Consider the following 19,585-nt stretch of genomic DNA (forward strand, 5'->3'; position numbering starts at 1 on the left):
TTGATCAGTAATTCCAACTTTCTATCTAATGTGAACAGGTATACTTGTATAATGGTGAAAACATTTAAAAATATACAATACGTTGATTGTGTATCTGCATGATCATCCTAATACTTTAAATTGAAAAGCAGACATTACATTTCCTGTTGCAATTCTGTGTATTGAAAGACATTTTTAGACTTTTCAGACTGTGCTTGGTTATTTTGGAATGTAATCTTTGTAATGTCTAAGTAATTTAATTTTTAAGTGTGTGTGCCCTGCGGTGGGTTGGCGCCCTGCCTGGGATTGGTTCCTGCCTTGTGCCCTGTGTTGGCTGGGATTGGCTCCAGCAGACCCCCTGACCCTGTGTTAGGATATAACAGGTTGGACAATGACTGAGTGACATCTGTAATCTTAAGTATTCTTTGATCTGTATTATTGACTTTTTTTTTAGGCAAACAGGTTGCTATGGTACAAGCTGAGGACATTGATGAAGGCAAAAACAGAGAATTTCATTATTCTATCATTTCTCAGCGTCCAGAAAGCAATAATGCCCAGTTCTTTATAGACTCTAATACAGGAATCATCTCCTTCCGAGGATGCCTTGATTATGAAGTAAGTGTATTCTGCTAATCAATTAATCTTAATGATTCCTTGGCAGTAATATCTTTTTCATTTAGGGGTGCAGGGTATGGCCCATTACCTGGGAAATTCGTTTTAATACAGCAAGTGCTGATTTCAGATTTGGTTCATTGTTTAATTTTTAAAGTCATGTAGGTATTTTATATTACAATAAATACATTTATCAGGAAGATATGAAGGGTATTGTAACAGTGACCAAGGTGGAAATTCAAAATCAAGTGGCCTAGTATCCTCAGTTTCTAGGTTAGACTGTCTTGTAAGTGGGAAAAGCAGGAACAGTGGGATGTTCAAAATTGGATGTCCAACAAAATTACATTTAGTTTTTTTTTTTTCAGCAAATAACATTTAGCTTCAAATACATCATTTGGTGCATCTTTACACTGAGTGCCTGAATTTATTAACAGAATAATGCTTTAAAGGAATACTTCACCTAAAAACAATATTTTTTATATGTTAATATTATAGTTTGTACGATGGCTGAGAAAAAAATTTGAATCTTGTTTTCATGAACAATGGAGTAGGAAACGTTTAGAATATAACAGAAGTTAATAGTGACCAATGTTGTACAATAGCAAACAATGGACATGTCAAAAAAGAAAAAAAAATCTAGCATTACTAGTATCACATAGCAGACATATTAGTTATCGAGATGAATGCTCAAAACATGGAGGACAACTTCCAGAATAATTGGGGCATATCATAAACAGGAAACTAATGTCTCATGGGATTGAGTTTTTAAATTTATGGCCCACTTCTTCAAGAGTCTAATGTTCGTCTAATGTTCTTCAAGATTCATTTGCAGGAAGTGATTTGGAGTTGATAATGCATTCCCAATTCAGTTCATAAACGGCCTCAAAGCTACCTTGGAATATTATTATGTTTTTTATATTCCCCATTTCCCATGAGATATATTTATGTCTTTTTATCGAGATTGTCATTGCATGTCAGAAGAGAGTTTTATTTTCCCCTTTCATCAGTTGTGATGGGCCCCAGTTTTACAAGAAAATCCATGTTTGTGGTCACACTTATCTTGTATAACTGAGCAATGGCTTCATGCTCTTTTATAAACGGTAACTTACTTTCACAAAACAATAATGTCCACATTGGCTCAAGCTCTTTACAACCCTTTGGAAGAAAGAAAGTTGCAATGACGCATTTTCTTGCACAACTCTTATTCACCATGAGCTGCACTAACCAGACCACTTATAGTTTCTATAAGTGTAAAAATATTTTATGTCTTACACATTTAATAGTTCATTCACCTTGCAAGAAAAACCCATCAAATGAAAAAAAAAAAAAAATAAAGGACTAATCAGGAATAAATAATTGAATTGAAGATAAATATTATTAGCAAACATACATATATTAAAATGTTTCTTTCAAAAGCAATAGTCACAATTTAACAGTAATGTAGCCAACATGATGATTACCTTAATTGATTTTACAGTTGCCTGAGAATACAAATTTCTGAATTTTATTGTAGGTAATTCTGCACCTCGTTTCTACTCATCAATGTATGATAACAGATGGACTTTAAAGTACTGTACATACATTTCAAATCATGTATAACTTTGCAAAGATTAGTGTAAAGCCTACTGTTTTAATATCACTTTATGCTTCACCGTACACTGGCTTCCAGATAACTGAAATTATACAATACTTTTTCTTTAGTTTAAATATCCAAACAAATTTATTTGGCAAGTATTTTCTAAAACAGCTTCTTCTAATTTTATGATCTGAAATATAATTATAATAATTAAAAGCTGCTTTTATAAGTTGTTTAGCTGTGATCAAAATAATTGCAACTTCTTTTTTTTTTGCATAACCAACTGAGATGCCACTGTAATACATAAAAACGTATATATGTGTTTGCACTGTATTATACTCCTAAATATGGGTGTTGGAATTAATGATATAATGAATGTACAGTTAGATTAATATATTCTGTTTTCTGTTTACACATTTTGCTTTCCTGTCCATTTCACAAATGTGCTGTATATCTAATCTCCAGGCAGCAGACAAGTACACACTTATAGTTGAAGCTAAGGACCATGGTGAAAAAGTTCAGCTTTCCAGCTCTACAACAGTCATCATTGATATTATCGACGAAAACAATAATAAGCCAACAGAGATTCTTCGTATTCCAGTAGGAAGCTTTACTTTTTATCTTTCAACTTTTTGTCTTGTTATCTTTCATGCATATAACCCTAGTAATTCTAGAGAAAATCTGCTCCTTCACACATTGTTAAATTGATTCAGTAATTTCCCAGTCAGTGACATTTAGTGATGAATGAAACACCAGCTTTTCATTTTATATACAGTTTTGTAAACTTGCCTCTAACATTTGTTTTGCATGTGATTGAAAAATAATTTAGAAATAAGATTCAGTGGGTTTTTTAAGTTTTTTGGAGCATAGAGTAAGGGAATATTGCTCCCTAAGGCCAATTTCATGTTCCGAAACACCTCTTCCTTGCTTTGGTCACCAAAGTTCCCTATTTCCTCCCATGTGGCTCCAAGCGAAATCATTGCATGTCGTGCACAGTCACGTCACCAGTTCTTACTCGCACCACAAAACATTTAGCGTCAGCACTCCGGCTCCTCCTGGAATGGTAATGCATATCTCAGGTGAGCCCAGAAAGAAATCGTCTGGTGTGCATATGTGACAATTGATTCGATCAGTTTTTCCTAAATGATTAAAATAGTATAAAAATGTGTCACTGTCATAAAAAGTGAAATTGTCTACTTTTAAAAGAGTTAAATGGAATGATTCTTTTAAAGTCTAGGAAGCAAATATTATTGTTTTACACTTTAAGTAATCTACGATTTGCAAAAATGTGGATTACTAATAAAGTTGTATAAGCAAAATGATGTGAGGCATGATAAAGGTGCAATGTGCAGTAGTTTCAGAGAAAAATGTTTAAATTGAATGAACACATCTAAAAAATGTTCCCGTCCTTGTAAACATGGATAGGAATGTGTAGCTTGAAATAAAGACTGACAGATGTGTGCCTCCTTTCTATCATTGGCTGACAGTAAAAAAAACTGGACAGGTTAACTGCTGTCATTGTAAAAATGATTGATGGCTACCACACCAATTCCAAAGCGTCCAACTTTCGTTTTTCTCATTTTTGTGTCTGTGGTAAGAGGGAGCAGAGAGATGCAGGAAGGAGGCAGGCATTTTGTTAAAGAATGATTGCTGTTTTAAAAGAAGCAGGAAGGAGGATAGAGTTTTGCCACAGGGAGCAGTAAAGTTTTGTCGGGGGGTGCAGAAGCCATTTTGGCAGAGGTAGGAGGGAGAATGGAGTTTTGTCCTACAAAGAATTTTGTAATAGGGAGAAGAAATTAACACTGTATTTGTGCTATTTGTGACATAGTGGTGCACCTATCACACCAAAAATGCAGGCATTGCTAGCGAGTTGTATTTACAATGCCTGCCTTTACCGGCAAAATGTTAACAACTTACATGACAGCAATTAACCAAGGCAGAAGTTGTGATCTGATAAGATGTTACATTGGATCAGTATGTTATTATTTATTTGTTGAAATGCTGCAAAATTATGTATTTTTTTTAAAAGTAAGATTAAGTGATCAAAAGCAGTAATAATTTGGAAATTGAGCAACCAATTACCATTGTGTAGAAAATGTATTAACTGTGAATCAAATCCTAAACACTTCAAGCTTAAATATAATAACTTGAAGCTGAATGTATTTTAATACAGTAGGATTACACTGTAGTACCCTGGCTGTTGAAAAACGAGATCTACGTGTGTAGATCTAATACCGTAACATGTACAGGCAACTTTGCTGCGCTTGATCAGCCTGATTCTTCCACATTCCCACTTCAGCTGGCCTGCTTCACTTAGCTTTCAAGATAAGACAAATCTGAAGTTGTTTAAAAAATGAATGCAGTTGTTCAAGTCTGCTGCAAGCTTGTTGAATTACCAGAAATCAAGGAGTTTGCATTTTTTGGGGTTACCTTAACAAGAGACCTTTCTTATTTCTTTTAAAGAAACATTTTGGCCCAGTATGTTACATCATAGCACAAAACTTACTAGTATAACAAAGCAGTATATATTGCATATTTAAAATTCTGCTATTCTAAATATAAAAATAATTTGGTTCTTGTTGCTATGTAGAGAATTTTTGTTTTTATTTGGTTAAAGCTGCTGGTTGGCATTATTACCTGCTTGCCGCAAGTTTTATTGTTTTATATTTATTGACAAGTATTTTGGTAAGGTATGTAAATAACCAATTCAAGCCATTACATCATTTATTTGGTGTGTAGACATCTGCTTCATGCAAACAGTAATTATCACCACTTAATCCTACTTCAGTGTTAGCATAGTGGAGAATTTCCAGCAGTAAAATGATGCATTTTTTATTTAGGGGTCATTTAAATCTCATATTGATAGCAAAAGTATTGCTCTAAAACTACCCAAAGTAACCATCATTGCCCTCAGCTGAATGAACCCATAACATACCACCTCTGAGAGTTATATTCCAGATTGTTCACTGCTGTCTTCCTTGCATTTTTCCTTGCATAGTGAACCATATGATCTTCACCGTTGTACAGTCACAATAGTCAGTGTCTGTACAATTGTATTATTTATTTTCTGTTGTTATAGAAAGTTGGAAAAATTGCATAGATTTGAAACTCATCTGTGCCCCAAGATGAGAAACATTGTTAACTGCTAAGCCCAAATAAAATTTGAGGAATGGGTCAATACCCTTTTGTTTCCTATTATTTGTAGTTCCCTGCCAATATTGGCCAAATAAATACTGATGCGCTAGTACTTTCTTTAGTATCAGTTCATTGTTGGCGCGACAAAGAAAACATGTAAAAATGTGAATTTCAGGTTTTTAAAGACATTGGCCTTTGCAATCTTTAAGCCTCCTTGGTTAGTTACATACTGTACAATACACTGTATCATTGATGGTGTTTCTGAATGAGTTCTTGATATGAACAGTCAGGGTGTTGTCTGTTTCTGACTAACTTGATTCTATTCGTTTTGTCTCTGAAAGAATAATAAAGTGAAGATCAATGAACGAGAGACTAACATAGAGATTTTAAGAATTAAAGTGGATGACAAAGACACGCCGTTTACACCAGCTTGGAATGCAAAATACATCATTGAGCGGGGAAATGAAAATAAAAACTTCAACTTCACTACTGACCCAAAGACAAACGATGGAGTGTTGATGGTTGTCAAGGTATGGGTACATTTCTAATTTTAGTTCATTGTAATTTCTTTTTATAGTAAACTTAAATGATGAAAACATTGCGTTAGTCCAAATTTTATGTCAATAATGGTACTGCTAATGATAGTAATTGTTATGCTGTTTAAAATGAAGTCAAATACAGAAATGACATGCACATAGTTACCATTGAAGGTTCTATTTACAGTATCACAAAGGAGAAAAAAAAAAAAAGAAAATCATTGGGAGCCCCAGGGTCACAATATTGGGTTCCAAAGTGGTCTGCCTTGTCATTTATGGTCCTAGAGAACAGCTATGCAAAATTTCGTCCAGATTAGTCAAAGGGTTGGGATTGTATAGGGAACATACAGAGAGACACACAGACATTCTAAGTTGTATTTATAGATAAATGGAAATAATGTTAGAAAGACAGTTTACTTTTTTCACAGTGAGATCGTATGCCTGTTTTTTTCAAGCAGTTTTCCAAGAAATACAGCAGAAGATTTTCCAACTTTGTTGTTTTATAGTAAACATTTACACTTTCTGTTATTTGTATCAGGACCAAATGAATTACTTTATACATATCAAACATATATTGTGATGCCGCAGGGCACATACAGCCACCCTAACCTCGACAAAGACAGGCAGGACATAAATTGTCACACAGCACATGGCTTATTTATAATTTGCATTCCACAGCACAAGATAAAGCACAGTCCCTTCTTTTAGCCAGTCCTTCTGCCTCCAATCCTCCATATGAGCTTCATCCACTTCCTCCCAACAGGCCGTTGAGTGGTGGTGATTGGATCCTTTTATTGGGATCCGGAAGGAGTCCAGGTGCCCAATTAGATTCTTCCAGCAGCACTTCCGGCAGTGGCTGAAGTGCTGCCAAATGGGGCCCTGCAAGTGTCCAGGCGCCCCCTGACGGTGGCCACGGGCCCCAGCAGGGTTGAGCTTCCACGCTCATGACTCGTGGCCCCTTTGGAATCCATGGGGGCTGCCCTCTTGCAGTCCTGGGAAGAAATGATCTTGAAAATACTCTCTCCCCCAGGTTGGTGCGTCCCGGCTGGGTAAGGTGGTCTGCCACATCACGTATTCTGTGAACAAGTGTTAACAGTTTTCAGGCTAGATTTTTTACAGTGAAGCATAATAATGTGACTTGACATTTACATTCTCTTATTTTAAAAATTTAACGCAGGTAAAGGGGGACTACTTTACATATGGCAATGAAATTTTGTAAAGATAGAAAAGCTGGGATTGCTTGCTCAGAAGACTGTAGATTTGATGAAATGACAGTAAATGTGTTTTTTTTTAACTGTCACCGTGCTATTTTCTTCTTCTGTGTTCTATAGCCACTAGATTATGAAACTGCAAAAAACATCAATTTCAATTACAAAGTGGAGAATGAAGTTCCCTACTTCTGGTGTAAGGTGAAGGAAAGGACCCCAAACAGTCTTTGGCAACTTGATAATTATATAGAACCTCGCAGTGGTGGAAACAACATTTTAATTGAAGTGCAAGATGTCAATGACCCCCCCAACTTTGTACCACCTATTAATCAAATTCATCTGGAAGAAAATGCCCCAGTTGGGACTCTCCTAAACACTTTTACAGCTAGAGATGAGGATGATCAACTTATAAACGATTTTGTGTAAGTTTCTAGTTTAATTTCTAGCTTTAATTTATTTAGTGGCTGTAACAAATATTTTATCCATTCAAATCACATACAGCACATGTATTATTGAGCCACAATACTCTTCTTCACTTACTGACTGCATCAGGAGAAATTATTTTAAATATGAGTGTATGTGTCCTTTGGATTTGGATACAAGGTCAACGAAGAAGACAGTAATCTCCAGGAGTTATGGAGAGACTAATGTAGAATCCAGAGTTTAGAAAAGAACTGAGACGAGCCATGCACAGTACAAACAGAATTATTTGACTACCAGTAACGGCATACTACACGGTAACGTGCAGTGAATACACTTGACTTGAGCATTCATAATTTTCATCCTCTTTCTCTGTACATTTGCCATTTGTTTGCTCAGAGGTTGATGCGTTTGCTGCTTCCTGAGCAGCTCTTCTTTTCTCCACTCTAGCAGCCCGCTGCTTCTCTTCTTTCTTCGGCATCTTTTCGCTTTAAAACTGATTAAGTTAGTTTTTGTGTTGCAATTACTTATTACGTTTTATTTAATTTTTCACTTAAGCTGGCATTTAAGTCTTCAATCTGCCTCAAGAATTAGCGAAGGTAGTAAGGAATGAGAACGGCGCCCATACGCATGCACCACATGGCAGCCCTGCTGCACGCTGCTGAGAGTTGATTCTACAATAAAATAAAATAAAAATAAAAAGAGTAATAAAAATCATCACCCCGAAAGCGAATAGTAGACGTCACATAGTATATGTGTACCAAATTTCAAGTCAATAGGTGAAACAGTTTGCGAGCTACAGGTGATTTAAAATCCTGGACAGATAAATGAACAGCCACGGTAGGTAGCATATTACAAAAGAAGATGGTATAAACCAAGTCCTTGAAAACAGCTGGAGTTTTGTTTTATTTCTGTGTCTTTGTTAAAGCTACTGTAAATAATATACTCCAAATTCTTCATATGTCTACATGAGCTGTATGTAAGTGGTGAAAAAACTGAAGTCTCATAGAAACCACCTTTAATCAAACCTTTAATTAATATATACTGATTGTGCTAAGTCAAACACCCAATGAAATAAACCCAGTAATACAATTAGAAATGATTTCCAACATAAATGTAACGTACAGTATGTGAGTCTGAGTTCACTACACAGTTATTCCAGTTGTCAACCCCAGTCAAACCATTGAATCTGGTATTAATGATAGGTGCTTAAGCAGTCTAAACTGACTAATTTGCCCTTATTAACTGGGCTGCTTTTGAAGGTAATATATGAAGCTGCTTTTCTATCACTCCAAATATTACTTTACAAAATAAGAAAAAGACAAAGAGGTAAAAAATCACAACAAACTTAAAAAGCTGAATCTGTCGTTCTTATCAAAGCCCATACTCCTCTCACCTCAGGGCCATAGCAGTGGGTGAAGGACAGACTTGCCCATTTACTGATTCTAATTAGAAACTGAAGTGATCTTCAAGGCATATTGGCAATGTACCTATCCTGTGTGCCCCTGCTGTGGCCTAGGGAGGAGGTACTAAGACTAACTCTAAAGCGGGTATTTCTAAACACATTTCTTACTCTTTCCAGTAGCAGCCGCAGAGCACGTGGTTTGGATGGCTTTTCTGATGGCATTTGCTGTTGTAGAGATTTCATTTTTTCTTTCCCTTATAGTTTTCCTCATCTGTTTTCCTATTCTTAACCCCTAATTGATAATATGTGGAGGAAAGAAACCATTATAAAATAAGAAGGAGAAAAGCTTCATACCCAAAACTGACCCACTGAAAAAGTAATTATACTACTGTACAAGTAATGTGCATAAAAATACAATTTCATTCTATCAGTTGCATAGGTTTTAAAGTATATGTAGTAGTCTTTAAATAAATGTATTTTTTGTTTTCTCAATTCTTTAGGTACTCAGTTGCAAAAGATGATGCTAACTGGATTTCTATAAACCCTAAAACTGGTGAAATCAAGACAACCAAAGAACTGGATCGGGAGTCTCCTTTTGTTATTAATAATACATACACAGCCATTCTGTATGCTATTGATAATGGTAAGTAAAGGTGTAACTTTAAAATTAATTTAAATTCTTAGCACTCTTATGATGGAGAAGAACCTAGACAAATGAAGAAAAGTAGAAAAAAAGAAAAAGTAGTAGAGGTGACTGGCATCCATGTCAAAAAAAGCCACACCGCTTGATAAAAAATTCTGGGGCATTGTAAAATTTTCCATGATGATATGGTTTAAGTCCTGGTCTACTCCCCATTCATATTAGACAATAAAACAAAATGACAAAAGGAATAAAAAGGGACATGCCACAATACAGTAACAAGTTATGAAACACAATTATTATGTTAGTGTTATTTCACCAACAACAACATTTAGTTATATGGCATATTTTCATATATGAGTATGTAGCTCAAAGTTCTACTAATAATAATAGCTAAAAAGAGTTACAAAAGAAAGTAAAAGCTAAACAACAGTTAACAGTAGAGGATCATAATATCCAGCTCAATTACACTGTATTGCAATCTTTTCAGTTTACTCATTAGAAAAAAAATATATATAAATACTGTCTTATTTCACATGGAAGAGATAAATCCAAGGTGTCGAATGCTTTTTCAGATCCAAGTATTTTCACCAAGAATGAGGCTGCAGCACAAACAGTCTCAGATATGAAACTTTTAATGAGTTATTCAGGAAAGGTTAAACATTTGAATTCTAACGTAGAAAAGAAAAAAACAAAATTAGATCAAGTGAAATTACTTGAATAGCCAATTTGAGTCCACCTTGAGACAAAATATAATTACACTCATAAGCAGCTGCTCATGAAAACATGTTAAAGGAAATATGTGGAGAGAAATATTGACAAGAAGGTAATAAGAATTCCAAGCTTAGAGCAAAGACATGATTTTTTTAAGTCAGAATGGGGCAACACATTAGTGTTGTGTCTCATGCTCTGGAACCCAGCCCGATTGTCATGTAGTACAGAACGTACCACCATCTGAAAACTGATGGGCATTGAGAGTAGACAGTCCTTGAAGGTACTAACCATATACTGTATAATAAGAATTTTTTCTGTTTAAAATGGTACCAAACAATGTTGATAAGAATGGTTTTATGATGAGCTCCAGAATATCTTCGGCATATCTTCACAAATTCAGAATGCTTGTAACAATTAGCATATGCAGCTGGTTGGTAGATATCTCCCCACACTATGTCCCCTGAAATTCTGGGGTGGTGTGTCTTTAGAGAATGTGTGCATCATCTCCATGTTATTCAGTGAGTCATCAGCCCTGTGGAAGAAGCAGAATACATTGTCCCAATGATATAGGTCCAAGATGCAGAAGCCCAAAGACAGTTTACACACAGTTCACAGTGCCAAGCATTCATTGGAAAATGTGGTAATGAAGGCCATGAATGGAGATGAATCACTGCAAGTCATCAGCCAAAAGCCCAGGGGATTAGCCAACTGCCAGTATATTTGCCAGTGCCTCCCCACTTTCACAACCATTCAGCCAAGATTTGCTACCATACATCATGCCGACCACTTGATCTCACACGACCCACCCCCCCAAAAAAAATGATTGGTCATTTTTACATTCATTATGTTGTTCACTGTACTGATGAATGTTGTCAGTGAATTCTTGATTGGCAGTAAACAATCTGAGATTACCATGATCTGACATCATTCATGTTCTACCACCACTACATTAAGGCATACATAAAACAAGCACCAAGAACAGAAGATTAAAAAAGTATCACCAAAAATAGCAAGGTACTGAGCCAAAAGACCTGCTGAACCAAAAAAAAAAATCCAAATTCGATGTCAAAATTCACACACAGAAGTTCAGACTCGCTACAAGAGTTTGATTAACTAAATGCAGTGCAAAGTCTGTTTTAGAATCCAGAAACTTGGATGCCTGCATTACTGTGACACCATCATTAAATGGAAATGGCAGTCATAACAGCATATATAGTGCTGTCATCAGCCATGTAACTGGCAGTGAACGCTGTTGCCAACAGCAAAGCAGATATTACAAAAGACAACACACAAAATGGCACCTTAATGATATCACCCACAAAACTTAAAAAAAGAATTACTCATTAATAACAAAAGAAAATTGTGCCTAAATTGTTCTAAAGGGTACAAAGCTGACATATACAAGTAATGAGAACCAAAATCAGAGCAGTTGAGTTACTAATTCTATGATGAAGTCCTCTAGTGGCAAAGTGAAATTTTGATTATTATAAGAATTGCAGCTACTTCTGGGTGTGTTTTTTTCTCACAATATACAACACATTTCTGTAGGAAATAATGTGACAAGCGATGGTAAATATCTGTCTAACACTGTTTTTCTTACTTAGGAAAGCCCCCTGCTACGGGAACAGGAACTTTAGTTATTAACCTGCAGGATGTCAACGATTGTTTACCTCGTCTTAACCACACTCACATTACCATGTGCCAGGGGAAAACAGCCTCCATGGCAAACATCTCCGTAATAGATGAGGACCAAGAGCCATACTCTGGACCTTTTACATTCACTTTGCTTAACAAAGACCAGTTAAAAAACAAATGGAGACTTGATTCAAGTTATGGTAAGACTGAAAACATTATGAATTAATTTTAAAGAGGTTTTCTTCAACAGATAAAAAATGTAGGTTGCAATGATCTCTTTTTCCATTGGTCTGTGGGATTGTGTCTATATTTAGAGCTTCATTTTATATGCACTCTCACATGTAGATTGTTATTAATCATCGGTTTTATATATCGCTTTGTGTACTTTTCTTAATGCTTTTTATGAACATTTTAACCTAAGAGTAACATTCTTGATAAAATCAAGTGACTTCATAAGATTAAAAAGCAAACCAGAGGTAGGTTGCAAATAATATTCCTTAGCTTTAAACTCTGCTGCTTTGCACTCAAAGACATGACAAAGAGATATTTGCCTTCATTAAGCCATGAATAGCTATAGTTTACACAAAAGTACATTGTGATGTTTTCCCAACTGTAACCTTTTTTTTTTGAATAGCATATCCGATCATTACCCCTTTCCTAATTCTAAATTTTCTCACAGGATACACTGTGCATCTCATCAAGGGAAGTGAAGTAGTACTTGGCACTTACGTTCTTGAAATGGAAATCGCTGACCAGCAGGGTGAAACTGTCAAACAGAACTTAACTGTCATTGTGTGTGACTGCACAGGTGACATTCCAATTTGCTCAAGGTCCATGCATACTGGGCTTACGTTCAGTGCCATTTATATCATTCTAGGAGCAGCATTGTTTTTGTTGGGTAAGAAGACTGCATTTTATTTTTCCTTAATTTTAAAGGACAAATTAGGTATTTTTCAAGTTTAAATTATTTCTTCACAATCATGTCACTTATTTTGCCACTTAAAATTATGTTCTAAACTGAAGCATTTTTAATTACATTTTAAAAATATCTCACGTGTTAGGGTACTGAGGTCCAAGAAAGAAAAAACCTTAAAACAACAACATTTATTTATATAGCACATTTTCATACAAAAAAGTAGCTCAAAGTGCTTTACATAATGAAGAAAAATAAAAGACTAAATAAGAAATTAAAATAAGACAACATTAGTTAACATAGAAAAAGAGTAAGGTCTGATGACCAGGGAGGACAGAAAAACAAAAAAAAAACTCCAGAAGGCTGTAGAAAAAAATAAAATCTGTAGGAGTTCAGAGGCCACGGGACCGCCCAGTCCCCTCTGGGCATTCAACCTAACATAAATGAAATAGTCCTCTTTGTATTTAGGGTTCTCACGGATGGACTTGATGATGATGATGGTCATGCAGACTTCTGGCTTTTAATCCATCACTGTTGGAACATCACGGTGCTTTGAGTAGGTGGTGGTGGCGCAGGCCGCCACCACAAAGAAACCGGAAAAAGAAACAGAAGAGAGAGTAGGGGTCAGTACGGATTTTAGAGCCACCATGAATAGTTATTATAATGAATTGGATATACAGAGTATCAGGATTAAATTACAGTGAAGTTATGAGAAGGCCATGTTAAAGTAATGTGTTTTCAGCAGTGTTTTAAAGTGCTCCACTGTATTAGCCTGGCGAATTGCTATTGGCAGGCTATTTCAGATTTTAGGTGCATAACAGCAGAAGGCCGCCTCACCACTTCATTTAAGTTTTGTTCTTGGAATTCTAAGGAGACACTCATTTGAGGATCTAAGGTTACGATTTGGAATATAAGGTGTCAGGCATTCCGATATATAAGATGGGGCGAGATTATTTAAGGCTTTATAAACCATAAGCAGAATTTTAAAGTCAATCCTGAATGACACAGGTAACCAGTGTAGTGACATCAAAACTGGAGAAATGTGCTCGGATTTTCTTTTCCTGGTTAGTATTCAAGCAGCTGCATTCTGCACTAGTTGCAAACGATTTATGTTTTTTTGGGTATTCCTGAGAGGATTGCATTACAGTAATCTAGTCGACTGAAAACAAACGCGTGAACTAATTTCTCAGTGTTGGTTTAGCAGACGATCAATCGTCGAATAAGACTCTGGGATTACTAGCATTGTTATTTATAATCTTAGAAAAATAGCAGCGTCTCTCAAGACGGACAGTGTGATTGTATTCTGTTATTTTGACTTTTAATATTTCGTGGTGGATAGTAAGTTTAGTCTTCCTCCATTGACGCTCAGCTCTACGGCATGTTCTCTTTAAATCAGACACTCTTTGGGTCTACCATGGTATAACAATGCTAGAAGATTTTTTAACTGTCTTTTCAGGTGCAACTATGTCAACAGCAGCTCTCACTTTAGTATTAAATCTTTCCACCTTACTATTTACATTATCCTCGCTATTATAGCTGGCACTATAAATGGACTGATTGCTTAGAATGTTTGTAAGTTTTAAAGCTGCTGATGAGTCAGTTTAACAATATGCTTCTCATGAGTGTTTTCTATCATTATTTCTATACTAAAAGGTAAAAGAAACTTACCAGATAAGTCGACTTTCAAATGAAAAAAAGATTTTGAGTTAAGAAAGTATGCTTTTTGCATTTATGAGGCATCCTTATGATAACAAATGGAAACTAGAAATAATTATTTTATCTAGATTCTTAGTCCTACTTTCTCTTAGGAAGGATACATTTTGTGATCATTTGGAGTTATGACAACATAAAGCTGAATCCCCAGGGCATTCTACTGTACTTTGTGTGTTGTTATTTTACAAAGCCTATGGGGTGAGATGCATACCCAGTGGCATTGAAGTGAGTTTCATTGTACTTTGTACACATATCAACAAATGGGAAGGTGGTGAGTTGAGTTGGCGTTAATAAATTGGGCCGTGTGTTTGTGTGTTCACTCTGCAATGAACTTGTGCCTTGTGTTGTTCCTGCCACTTTGTGATCCTGCCCTCGATAAGTGGGCTAGCAAGATGGATGGATTGTTTTTAATTATTATTATTCTTATTGTGCCTGTAGCAGAAAAATGTATGAATATATTAAATGGATGAAAGATACCAAGCACAACTATTATGATGAGGATGTTATTAATATTATTATTATTAGAGCATTATTATAATCCAGCTGCTGTTCATGCCTTGCATCTGATGCTTGTTGGGATAGGCTCCAATAGTCCCACAACCCTGACCTGGATAAGAGGATTACAAAGATGACTAGATTGATGTATAATTATTATTATTATTATTGGATGACACAGTAATAGCACTGCTATCTATTAGTAAAGGAGACTGGGGCTTACATTCCAGATGTTCCCTGCATGGAGTTTGTGTTAGCCCCCCCCACCCTATGCAGTGCTCCAGTTTCTACCCAAACTCCAAACACATTCAGATTATGTGGATTGGCATTACTAATGTGGCCCTATAATTTGTGTATTCGCCCTGCAATTGATTGCCGACATGCCCAGTGATTGTACATGCCTTGTGTCTGTGCGATGATTGCTGGGACAAGCTCCATCTGTACCATGATCCTGCCCTGGATAATCAGGATGGATGCTTATAATGTGTGTAGTTCTTGTTACTTGATTACATTCTTTGTGTAGTGCTTGCAATGGAAACAAATGATTAGAGGTACTCACTGTTTTTGTAGGCTGCTTTTGTGGATACAGAACTATTTACAGCAGGTAGTCTGGCACTGAAACAGAAGAATGCTGGTTCAGCGCACTAATGCATACTGCTTTCCTTCAATCCCTTGCTTACATGCCTGTTCAATATTCTCTCTCACTGAAGTACACGCATGTTTAAACAATATAGCGGCAGGAGGCAGAATCTTTGTGAAGTAAAGAAAAAAACCTTCTATGCAGTGAAAGAATATTAGGAATCGCATGACTTTTTTCCATTATTATGGTCTGGATCAGGGTTGGCGAACTCCAGGCCTAGAGTGTTGTAGTGGCTGCAGGTTTTCATTCTTACTGTCTTCTTAATTAGTGACCAGTTTTTGCTGCTGATTACTTCTTTTAATTAACTTGACTCTGGCCCCATATTTGTTTCCTTTTCTTTACTTAGCAGCCAAACAACAATGAGACACAAAACAAGCCACCACATGACCAGCTCCCCTGTGCCCATTACACAATATCTGAAATTAAAGAGAGGTGATGGTCTTGGTAAGGTTGATCTCTCAGGTCACCAAAACATTTTGACGGTGCTCTTAGAAAGAACAGAAAAACAACAGTTTTCGAAATGTATGCTGTGGCAGAATGAGAGCAGCAACAAGCCATGGAATTAAATAACGGGTTTAATTAACAATAAGAATTGGCTTCACATTTAGAAAGTGATTGGAGTGAAATTGGCTGGAGTTTGAAGCCCCAGTTTAGCTGGTCATCTGTTAGCTTGTTTCATATCTCATTTCTGCTTGGCTGACATTTAATGAAGAAATTAATCAATTCAGATGGCTGAACTCTTGTAACAGGGCTATTAAATTGATGGGGGAAAAGTTCATTAGCAGTGAAAATTGGTCACTGATTAGGAAAAGAATTAGAATGAAAACCTGTAGCCACTGCGACACTCCAGGCCACCCCTGGTCTAGATGGAGCCATTCTCCTGGAACTGAAATGTGCCACTGAGGAAGATGATCTTTGTAACGTGAGGCACAGAGCTGGTTTCTTTTTAAAAGGGCTGAATCTCACAGCAATTGCTTGCTTCTTGTTTGTTTCCTTAATGAAATGACATGAAAATGCTGTTTTACAATATGTGTGTAACCTCAAGACACAGATCAATAACAGTAACTCAATAACATTTTTGGCGTGATAAAATTGATATATATTCAATAAGGCTTAAGGCTTTTTTTAAATAATAAAACCCCTCTATCCATAAGCTCCATTATAAAATCAAAAGCGAGCTAGTTGTTTTTTTACATTTATAAAATATGCTTCAATTTTGAACTCATTACAATGTAGAAAACTAATACTGTGTATACCACAATTGTAAATAAATAATTATGAAATTGCTTCATAAGAAGTGCACACAATGTAACTTAACCTATGTTCCCATTATGCTACACAGCCCTGTGCAGAATTGTTTGCTTTTATTGTCTAAGAATTTGTAATTTTTTAAAGAAATTAAATTATCTATCTCAAAGAAGGAAGCTATATTGATAAATGTATACATACAGTAACTGAACCCAAAATATTCTAACATAAATCTAAAATATTTGCTCACAGACCTCAGATCTTTAGCCATTTTTGCATTTGTTTTAGACACCTGCACTTTGTTCCATCATCTATATTTTGGTTGTGTGGATGCAAAACATAATGTCTGTATTTCTTCTGTTATGCAAATTCCAGAATCAGAGAAATTTCATATAATTTAATATTCTTATCTCATACTTTGACACTGGGAAATAGTGAACCTCAAGCTATTATGGCCAGGCTCAGCGTGCCAGATTACCAGAGCTATTTTCAGATGAAATCTCAGCCAGAAAGTTCACTTTTGCGGTTGGTTTACCTTTTAAGTATTCCTGTCATTTCTTTCTCTTTTCAGCGGCCTTACTTGCTCTCTTTGTCTGCAAATTCCACGCTCCAGAGGCAGAAAAAATAAGTGAAGAAAACAACTGCTACATGATAAATTATAATCATGAGCAAAAGGGAACTGATCCTATGGTAAATGATCTAATTCTTTTCAAAACCTGTGCTTTATTTTCCTATGAAACAATGTACTGTGTGCTAGTTTTGGGAATGTGAATACAAACTATGCAAATGTTTCATTTACAGTATAAACCTTAGACCAGTGCATTTAGTGATAAGAAGAAATGAGGCAGATTGGAAGTTTAAACGATTGTCATTAACCACAACTGTTATGTGCTGTACATAAATATATATATGAAAACTTTAAAGCCTGAGGTGTCATAAACTTAGAGACATGTAGAAAGCAGTTTGAATCCAGCGAAAACCAGTTTGTCCTCAGACTGATGTTTAGGTATATCGCAAAAAGGAATACAAAGTTAACCCCTTCCTTGCTTAATGTGTGTTAATTAAAAGTCACAAGAACATTCAGTGGACATATATATTTATATATTTTTTTCTTGTTTGCCACAACCATGTTTATTCATCTTGGGGTAGTAAATTTCAAGTTATTCTGACAGAAGACAGAGAGAATTTACTGTTTGACAGCTTCTAAATGTCAGTTTATTGAAGCAGTTAGATGGTGCAATCTCTAATACCAAACCAATATTTTCAGAAGAAAGGTTAGGCTCTACTTCTTGGAGCACATTGAAGCCATTATGAGATAAGTTGTATCTTCAAATTAAATGTAAGCTTCAAGCACCACTTGCTTTACTTCTGAAAGTGTGGTACTAGCTTATTATGAGGTTGATTCTGATTATTTTTTAGTGATAGACAGATTATTTCATTTAGCAATGAAACCAGAAACAGAAGTCAATCTTTATATGAAAGCCATACCATTGTAAGCAAAATTAATCAGACACAGTGTCATGTAAATTGTTACCAGAACAATGTACATTTTAGTTATAGATTGTCTGAATCATCTATTATTTGTAACTGATTATTTGAAGAAGGACCTTCTAAAATATTCTTCTAAGATGCATTTCTTTTCCCGGTTGCAAATCATTAATATAATTTCCAGAGGTTTTTCATATTCTGTCTCATTGTAATTGTGCAATTGTTACTTAAAATCAGCTACCTCTAAAATTACATCCACTGCCAGTGGAACATAAGAACAAGATACAGTAGGTGCTTAATCTTTGAGCTTCCTTCCATGAAACAAAACCAACAATATAGAGTTTCAGATTATTGTTATTATTTTTATTTACGCAAATTATTTTAATGTAGGTGGTAGTGCAATGTTTTATCTCTCCAAACCTTCTGAACCTGTCACAGCAGAATGTCACTGCAAGGAGAGAGTAAATACCTTTCAACATGAAGTGAAATCCAAGATTTCTGGTACTTTTTTGTTTGCTGTGCACTTAAGTACATTAGTTTTTCCAGAAAAGTACATGAAATGTTGTAGAAAATAAAATTAGTATCTCTGTTTTAAACTGAAACATGTCTGAATGAATCTTTCACAAGGAAGATTTTTACTAAATGTAATTAATTTCTGTAATCAATAAAATCATCATAAAATCTAAGATTAATTCTTTCATTTTGTTTTCTTTTAGCTGGATAAACTGCTGCCAGGTGTTAATGAGAAGGTACTTTTTTTTTTAGAAAAAAATTTTTTTTCTTCTAAAGCTTTTTTCTTCTGATGCTTATACTCACTGCTGCTTGCATTGTATATGATTTTACTGTATTTACAAAAATAGAAAATATTACCGAAGTTATCTTATTAACATTGTGGAGGGTTCTAAACACAACCTCAGCACTCCAATGAAGTTTTCCAAAATGGAAAGGTATTCCATTTTAGGATAAATTAAAAACAATACAAAATAAAGACCAAATAACAAATGTCTGAAAGTTTTGTGTAGGTGTACAAGAAAGTGTATACTTACTACTGAATAAAAAGGCAGTGCCTACTCAATTTACACAGACACACGTGACAGTGACTGTGTCTACCAGCCCCATCATTCTTAGACCACTCTTCACGGAAGTACATTCCTCATAGGAGTTTGTGTCTCAGGAAGCAAGCAGACAGACAGACAGACAGACAGACAGACAGACAGACAGATAGACA

The 19,585-nt window shown here is 35.5% G+C and overlaps 1 protein-coding gene across 2 annotated transcripts in view; it reads left to right on the plus strand.

Moving 5' to 3' along the window:
- The window catches only part of LOC120514202 (cadherin-like protein 26), a 67,134-nt gene that overhangs the window by 33,879 nt on the left and 13,670 nt on the right, over nt 1–19,585 (plus strand). For both annotated transcript variants that reach the window (XM_039734435.1, XM_039734434.1), the window contains exons 5-13: nt 434–594; nt 2,633–2,767; nt 5,644–5,832; nt 7,170–7,468; nt 9,372–9,514; nt 11,830–12,060; nt 12,540–12,758; nt 17,441–17,559; nt 19,074–19,106. In XM_039734435.1, the coding sequence (XP_039590369.1) occupies nt 434–594; nt 2,633–2,767; nt 5,644–5,832; nt 7,170–7,468; nt 9,372–9,514; nt 11,830–12,060; nt 12,540–12,758; nt 17,441–17,559; nt 19,074–19,106 (1,529 nt within the window). The remainder of the gene's footprint in view (nt 1–433; nt 595–2,632; nt 2,768–5,643; nt 5,833–7,169; nt 7,469–9,371; nt 9,515–11,829; nt 12,061–12,539; nt 12,759–17,440; nt 17,560–19,073; nt 19,107–19,585) is intronic.

Source organism: Polypterus senegalus, chromosome 14, assembly GCF_016835505.1.
Source record: "Polypterus senegalus isolate Bchr_013 chromosome 14, ASM1683550v1, whole genome shotgun sequence".
Taxonomy (NCBI): domain Eukaryota; kingdom Metazoa; phylum Chordata; class Cladistia; order Polypteriformes; family Polypteridae; genus Polypterus; species Polypterus senegalus.